Genomic DNA, 8,222 nt, shown 5'->3' with positions numbered 1-8,222 from the left:
TTGTTTTTCCATCCTGCTCCCAAAAAAATGTAAATGCAAAAAAACAATGTTGGTATTGCTGTTTTTTTCAATTCTTCCCCAGAAAGAGTTAATAAAGTAAATCAACAATTTTTATTTAACCAAAAATTGTGCCGTTGAAAAATACAACTCACCCTGCAAAATACAAGCACTCGTACAGCTATACCGAAGGGAAAATAAAAAACGTATGGCTCTTGGAATACAAAGCTACAAAAAAAGAATGCCGGCCAAGATAGTTCTAGTCATTAAGGGGTTACGTAAATGGGTGTAACTACAACTTTGCTGTTTATCCAGCTGCTACACATTTAGTTTCAGTTCTCGCTTCCTCTGTCCGCCATGGCGTCTGCTGGTCTGAGAGAAGAGCTGCTCTGCTCCATCTGTTTATGTGTTTTTAAGGATCCTGTAATGCTGAGATGTGGACACAACTTCTGCCGGGTCTGTATTGATCGTGCGCTGGATACACAGGACGAGTCTGGACTTTATTCCTGTCCTGAATGCAGAGAAGAGTTTCAGGTGCGGCCTGCACTGATGAGGAACATAAATCTACATAACGTAGCAGAACATTTCCTGCGTACTCAGCCAGATGAAGAGGAGATCAGCGGGATCTGCTGCACTTACTGTGTGGACTCTGCTGTACCTGCTGTTAAATCCTGTCTGCACTGTGAAGCTTCTCTGTGTGATAAACACCTGAGAGTTCACAGCAAGGCAGCAGAACACGTCTTATCTGAACCCAGCACTTCCCTGGAGAACAAGAAATGTTCTGTCCATAAGGAACTATTAAAGTACTATTGTACCAAGGATGATATCTGTATCTGTGTGTCCTGCAGTTTGGCCGGAGAACATCGGGGACACCGGGTGGAGATGCTGGATGAGGCTTCTGAGAAGAAAAAGAAGAAACTGAGAAATGTTCTGCAGAAACTGATCACAAAGAGAAAGGAGACTGAGAAAAGAGTCCAGAGTCTGGAGGAGCGCTGGAGAAAAGATCAAGAAAAAGCAGCTGGAGAAGCCGAGAGAGTCACTGTCCTGTTTACAGACCTCAGGAGACGGCTGGACGACCTGGAGAAGAGGGTCCTGAGTGAGATCTCCAGGCAGGAGGAGGAACAGTCACTCTCACTCTCCGCTCTGATCCAACAGCTGGAAATAAAGAAGGACGAGCTGTCCGGGAAGATGAGGGACATTGAGGAGCTGTGTAACATGACTGATCCACTGACTGTCCTACAGGGACCAGACACAGGTGACTTGTGTGATCCTGAGGAGGGGGGAGGGGATGAGGACACGGGGAGACATGATAAACAGCTCCGTGATGTGGATGATCTGGATGTGGCTCTGATCTCAGACACATTACACACATTATGTGACGTAATATCAGGTATAAGGAGCGGGATCTATGTGGAGGGTCCTGCTGACATATTACTGGATGTAAACACAGCTGGTAATAATCTCCATATATCAGACGACCTGAAAACTGCAACCTGGACAGAAGAGAAGCAGAATCGTCCAGAAACAGCAGAGAGATTCCAGGGTTATCAGGTGATAAGCGGCAGGAGATTTCCCTCAGGGCGACATTACTGGGATGTGGAGATCAGTAGATCAGGGGGGTGGAGGGTGGGGATGTGTTACTCCAGTATGAACAGGAGGGGGCGTCAGTCATACATTGGAAATAATAACAAGTCCTGGATATTGGGGAGGTATAATAATCAGTATTCAGTGAGACATGACAGTAAAGAGATCCGGTTACCTGACAAGATCTCCAGTGGTAGAGTCAGGATATGTCTGGATTATGGGGCCGGGCAGCTGTCCTTTTATGAGCTGTGTGACCCCATCAGACACTTACACACCTTCACTGCCACCTTCACCGAGCCCCTTCATGCTGCATTATGTGTAGTTCAGCCATTATTTCTACGTAATTATAAAGATACTTGGTTGAGAATCATCAGATAAGGAATAACCATTTTTTTTAAAGAAATTTGCCCAGAGACTGGTGACATCACTGAGAGGGGAATCTGATTGGCTGAATATTCAACAATAATGGTCAGGTGTTGTGTGGAGCTGTAATATGGAGGGTTTTCTAGGATTATTGCTGTTATTCATTTATTTGCTATGTACACCTTTTGAATGGATTTTTCCTTATATTAAAGAGGCTGTCACCAGAATAAAAATGCTCTATCTCCTACATCAGTTTATCGGTTACTAGCAATGTGTTTTTATTTTAAAAACGATGTTTTTTAACAAAGTTATGGCGTTTAGAACATTTATGCAAATGAGGTCCTTAATGCCCAACTGGGCGTTTTTTAATTTTCAACCAAGTGGGCGTGTGACAAAGAGGTGTATGACGCTGGCCAATCCGCATCATACACCTCTCTATCATTTACACCAGTGGCGTAGCTATAGGGGTCGCAGCGGTCGCACTTGCGACCGGGCCCCTAAGCCTGGGGGGCCCACGGGCCCCCGTTGCCATACTGTATGCTTCAAAAAAAAATCTTCTGTGCCGTAAAGCCGGCACTTCCTGGTTACGGTCACATGGTACACTTAGTGTACCATGTGACCGTGTTGTCACGTGACACGTCTTCCGGACAGTGGAGTGGAAGAGTCGGTGCCGAGGACTCCAGGTGAGCTGCAGTCTGTGTGGTGTTGTAATGTATTGTGATGTAATGTGTTGTGTTGTGATGCCTTGTAATGTATTGTGTTGTATTGTGCTGTTTGCGGTGGAGAGGGGGGTGGCCGTTAAATCACAGCCCCCCCTCCTCTCTCCACCGCAAACTTCACAATACAGTATAGTACACATGACTATGAGAGCGGGGCTGCGGCTGTGTAATACAGCCATTGCCCCGCTCCTGAGTCCTGACATGTGCGCGCCGTCAGCATGATGTGATGCGGCCGGCGCTGCACTAATGATCTGCGGCACTGAAGACAGAACATGGCACCCCCATGTTCTGTCTTCAGTGCCTGAACCGCCGCTCATTAGTGGAGCGCAGGCAGCATCTCCTCATGCTGACCGCGCGCGAACTTACTGTCAGGAGCGGGGCAATGACTGTATTACACAGCCGCAGCCCCGCTCTATAACGGCGGAGATCAGAGGAACCTCTCATCTCCGCCGCTATTCTCCTGAATGCTGCAATCAAAGCCGACTGCAGCATTCAGGGGAAAATGAGAAGGGGGGGATGCCCCTGGATCGTGTCACAGGGAATTCCTGTGATGCGATCGAGGGCCATACCATATATGGGCAGACAGCCCTGGGGTCTATTGAAGGACCCCAGGGCTGTCTTACCATATTTCCTGTTAGGGCATACTGAGGTATGTCCTAACAACTGCCTGTGTGCTATCTGTCCACAGGCTAATGTACTGACATATATCTGATATATGCCAGTACATTAAAGTTTAAAAATAAAGTAAAAGCAAAGCAATGTTAAATAAAAAAAACACACATTCACCTTTTTTACAATAAACATTAAAATAGGTCTCAATACATAAAATATACACATAATCGGTATTGGCGCGGCCGTAATAACCTGCACAACGATTTTTTTTGCATTATTTGTGATGTCTACTCTGTAAAAAAAATAAATAAACTGCTTTCTATCACTTATTGTGAGGCACGAGGTGTGATGAATTTAACCTCCATGTGCCTCACATTAATAGTAATTAACCCCATCATGTACCTCACACATTATTAACCCATTATGACTGAGAAACATGACGGGATTAATTACTATTAACGTGAGGTACATTCAAAATTCATCATCACACCTCGTGCCTCACATTAGAAAACGTAAGAACTTTTTTTTTTTATTACTGTAAACGAAGTATCGGTATCGAAGTCCAAATTTTGGTATTGTGACATCCCTACACTGTGGGTCGCGTCCCCCTGGGGGTTCGTGTGAAGACCTCCGGGGGGTCGCGAGTCACTCACCGAGGTCCCGGTTCCATTCAATCCTGGAGCAAGGAGCTGGCATCTCCTTGATCCAGCATTCACTGAGCCCTGAGCGGCTCGACGCAGGCAGGCGGGATGTAGCAACATCATCGCGCCTGTCTGCGCTGAGTCACTCATAGCACAGACCGGAGGAGGCGAAGGATCCTGCACCTGGCGTGGCAACGGGGATAGGTAAGTAATTATGCTATTTTTTTTATTATGCACATATGGGGGCATTATACTGTATGGGGGGGCTGATATTGTGTGGGGAGCATTATACTGCATGGGGGGCAGATATGGCATGGGGGCTGATAAGATGGGGGGCATTATACTGAATGGGGGCTGATTTGGGGGAATTATACTGTATGGGGGCTGATATGGGGAGCATTATACCGTATGGGGCTGTTATGGGGGGGCATTATATGTTATGGGGCATTATACTGTGTGGGGGCAGCTATGGGAACATTATACTGTGTGGGGGCATTATACTATGGGGGCTGTTGGGCAAAGCGTCTGGGCATAGGCACGCACAGGGGTCTGATGATAATGATGATGGTGGTGTTGGGGAGTGGTAGGGGGGCCCAAGCTGAATTCTTGCACCCGGGCCCATGAGCCTTTAGCTACGCCCCTGATTTACACCCAAGCTAGATTCACTGAGCAGCGTCTGAAGACAACATCTTTCGTCTCCCTCCAGGCTGCTGCTGCTACTACCGATCCGACGACTGGGACTTCTCATCGGCCTGGAGGGAGACGAAATATGTTGTCTTCAGACGCTGCTCAGTGAATCTAGCTTGGGTGTAAGACAGAGAGGTGTATGATGCGGATTAGCCAGCGTCATACACCTCTTTGTCACACGCCCACTTGGTTGAAAATTAAAAAACGCCCAGTTGGGCATTAAGGACCTCATTTGCATAAATGTTCTAAACGCCATAACTTTGTTAAAAAAACATCGTTTTTTAAATAAAAACACATTGCTAGTAACCGATAAACTGATGTAGGAGATAGAGCATTTTTGTTCTGGTGACACAGCCTCTTTAAATCAATATTTTTTGTGTACTCTTCTAATCGACTTTTCTGAAAAAAAAAGGGAACTTTTTAAAATACAATCTATTTCATCCTCTCTCAGGCGTTTCCGTCAGTTCGGCTAAACTGATGGCTCGGCTGTAAACGGTTCCTGTGAGTCTCTAACTCAGGTTCCAAATAATATCGATCACATCCGTCGTTCTCACTCAGCCGGAATCGGTTAGGGTATGTTCACACGAGGTCATTACGTCCGTAATTGACGAACGTATTTTGGCTGCAAGTCCCGGACCGAACTCACTGCAGGGAGCCGGGCTATTAGCATCATAATTATGTACGACACTAGGAGTCCCTGCCTCTCCGCGGAACTACAGTCCCGTACTGAAAACATGATTACAGTACGAGACAGTTGTCCTGCAGCGAGGCAGGGACTCCTAGCATCGTACATAACTATGATGCTAGGAACCCGGCTCCCTGCACTGCGTTCGGTCCGGTACTTGCGACCGAAATACGTCTGTCAATTACGGACGTAATGACCTCGTGTGAACATACCCTTAAAGACAACGCTACATCTTCTATGAATGCAGGATACACAGAAGCTGTATAGTAAAAAGTAAAAACATTAAAAAAAAAAAAATCAATTAGAAAAGTCATTAAAAACCAAAACAACATTGATTTAATAAAATAGCCTTCAAGACCACGGGATGGAATTGCTGGATTTAAATTTTTTTTTCCGGGATTTACACACCAAAAATCCACAGCGGATTACAGTACCAGCTGCATGGAGTTTGTATGTTCTTCCAGTGTTTGCTCCGGGTACTCCATTTTCCTCCCACACCCCGAAAACATACCGATAGGGAATTTAGGGATTGTGAGCCCCAATGGGGACAGTAAGTGAGGACCTCTGTACAGCGCTGCGGAATATGTTGGCGCTATAGAAGTAACAGAGATAAATAAAAAATACCAGCCATGGGGATGAGATTTGAACAAATGTCATCCACATGGTGCTTAAAATTTTTCGCACGGATATCAGAGCATGTAACACAACAGGATATTGCTGTGGATTCGCTGGAAATCTAATGAGAAAAAATCCACAACAAATCCGCCACCTGTGTGGGTACCCCAGCGTGCGGGGGACGGGGTTTTTAAATAGATTGTTAATTGGCTGCACAATTTTGCAGTATTTTTTCTCGAAAAACCGTGCAGCCATTAAGATGAATTATTAAAGGGGTTTTCCAGCCCCTAAAAATTGATGGTCTATCCTCAGGATAGGCCATCAATTGCTGATGGGTGAGGGTCCAACTGCTGGGACCCCCGCCGATCAGCTGTTTTGAAGCGGCCGCAGCGCTCGTTATAGCGCTGCTTTCCCTTCATTTCCTCTTGATCACTGTGAATCTTCGACACGGATGTAGCGGTGATTCACGGGTATTGCAGCCTGTTCTCCCATTGACTTCAGTGGAAGAACGCAATACTGTGAACCGCCACTACTGCTGTGTCAGCGATTCACAGAGTGAGCAAGTGAGGGGAAATCAAGGGGAAGCAGCGCTGCGGCCCCTTCTAAACAGCGGATCGGCAGGGGTCTCGATAGTCGGACCCCGACCCATCAGCTATTGATGGCCTATCCTGAAGATAGGCCATCCATTTTTAGGGGCTGGAAACCCCCTTTAATGGCCGCACCGTTTAGTGGTAAAACTGCTATTTTCTGCATAATTATGCGGCCAATTAACAATCAATTTGGAAACCCCAACCATCGTATGCGGCCATGATTTGCGGATACCGCTATGTGGGACGGCACCCTTAGGCCTTATTCACACGAACGTGTGCGTTTTGCTCGCGCAAAAAACGCAGCGTTTTTTGTGTGTTGTACTTCCGTGTGTCATCAGTATATGGTGCGCGGCTGTTTGATTTTCGCGCATATGGCATCGTTATGACACTCTGTTTTTATGTTTAGAAACAGAAATGAAGGAAGTGCTTTTATTTTTTCCTTAATTTCTTGAACAACTGTAGCGCGAATCACGCGCGACACACGGAAGTGCTTCCGTGTGTTGTGCGCGTTTTTCACGCACCCATTGACTTCAATGGGTGCATGATGTGCGAAAAACGCTCAACTATAGGACATTTCGTGAGTTTTACGCAGCGGACACACTGCGTGAAAATCACGGCATGTCTGAACAGCCCCGTTGACTTACATAGGTCCGTGCGACGCGCGTGAAATACGTTCATGTGAATAAGGCCTTATTGTGAGAATTCACTCCTTTGTACATATTTCTACATGATGTAAATGACATTTCTGCATTTTTAATGCAGAATCTGATACCACCCGTGTGTGACCTTGTCGAGAACTGCTTTTTAATATAAGTAAAAAAGAGCGATAATTTAAGTTCATAGTATCATGAAAAATCTATCTGGAAATCTAGGTCCCTAAATTGGCCTCTCGTATAAGCTGTTTCTAGGCAGGATCTGTCACCGCTCCTGACATGGCTGTTTCCGTAAATACTTGTATTTATTTCTGTTACTTATATAGCGCCAACATATTCCGCAGCTCTGTACAGAGGTCCTCACTTACTGTCCCCATTGGGGCTCACAATCTAAATTCCTTTACTGTATGTAATTCGGGTGTGGGTGGAAACCGGAGTACCCGGGGTAAACCCACGCAAACACGGGGAGAACATACAAACTCCATGCAGATATTGTCCTTGGTTGGAATTTAACCGAGGACCACAGCGCTGCAAGGCTATAGTGCTAACCTGAAATAACAACCGTTCCTCTTTTATTCTTCCTGGAAATGTATGAATAAATTGACAACTGGGCGTTACCATTCCCCTTGTGAATAGGGTGTGTCCCCCTATATAATGACATTGTCAGCACTGATTGGACAGTGTCAGACTGTGTAGGGACACTCCCCATTGACAAGGGGAATGGTATCACCCAGCTGTCAATGTAATCCTACATTTCCAGGAGGAATAACTGAGGAACAGTACAACGTGGACTTCCATTTTTTTTTAATGGAGAGTGCAAGTATTTCATAAATCAAACGTATTAGGAGAGGTGACCGGTTCTCTTTGAGCATTTGTTGGGGCAGGAAAAAAAATACTAATTTCTCCTCCATTATGTCGTAGCCTGCGATTCTGTCTCTCAACAGCTGAAAGCCACCGCCACACACCTACGGAGGAGAGGGTGTCAGGGTTGTATATAGCTATATCATATGCAAAGTTACTGTACCAGGCAGTCTCTTTTTAATTCTATGTTCGGGGGTTTGTATGTTCTTTTAATT

At 45.7% G+C, this 8,222-nt stretch overlaps 1 protein-coding gene across 1 annotated transcript; it reads left to right on the top strand.

The window, feature by feature from the left end:
* The first annotated feature begins 336 nt into the window (after positions 1-336).
* On the top strand, positions 337-2,129 carry LOC142748714 (E3 ubiquitin/ISG15 ligase TRIM25-like). Its single transcript, XM_075855900.1, has one exon. The coding sequence runs from the start codon at positions 355-357 to the stop codon at positions 1,957-1,959; it is 1,605 nt and encodes a 534-aa protein (XP_075712015.1). The 5' UTR covers positions 337-354; the 3' UTR covers positions 1,960-2,129.
* Positions 2,130-8,222: the final 6,093 nt, after the last annotated feature.

The sequence above is a fragment of the Rhinoderma darwinii genome, chromosome 3 (assembly GCF_050947455.1).
Source record: "Rhinoderma darwinii isolate aRhiDar2 chromosome 3, aRhiDar2.hap1, whole genome shotgun sequence".
Taxonomy (NCBI): domain Eukaryota; kingdom Metazoa; phylum Chordata; class Amphibia; order Anura; family Rhinodermatidae; genus Rhinoderma; species Rhinoderma darwinii.
The sequence above is the reverse complement of the archived record's forward strand: the minus strand, read 5'-3'. Positions and strand labels throughout refer to the sequence as shown.

Bases quoted from the DNA above. Each gene is read 5' to 3' on its own strand.
- LOC142748714 (XM_075855900.1), top strand. From the start codon at position 355: ATGGCGTCTGCTGGTCTGAGAGAAGAGCTGCTCTGCTCCATCTGTTTA.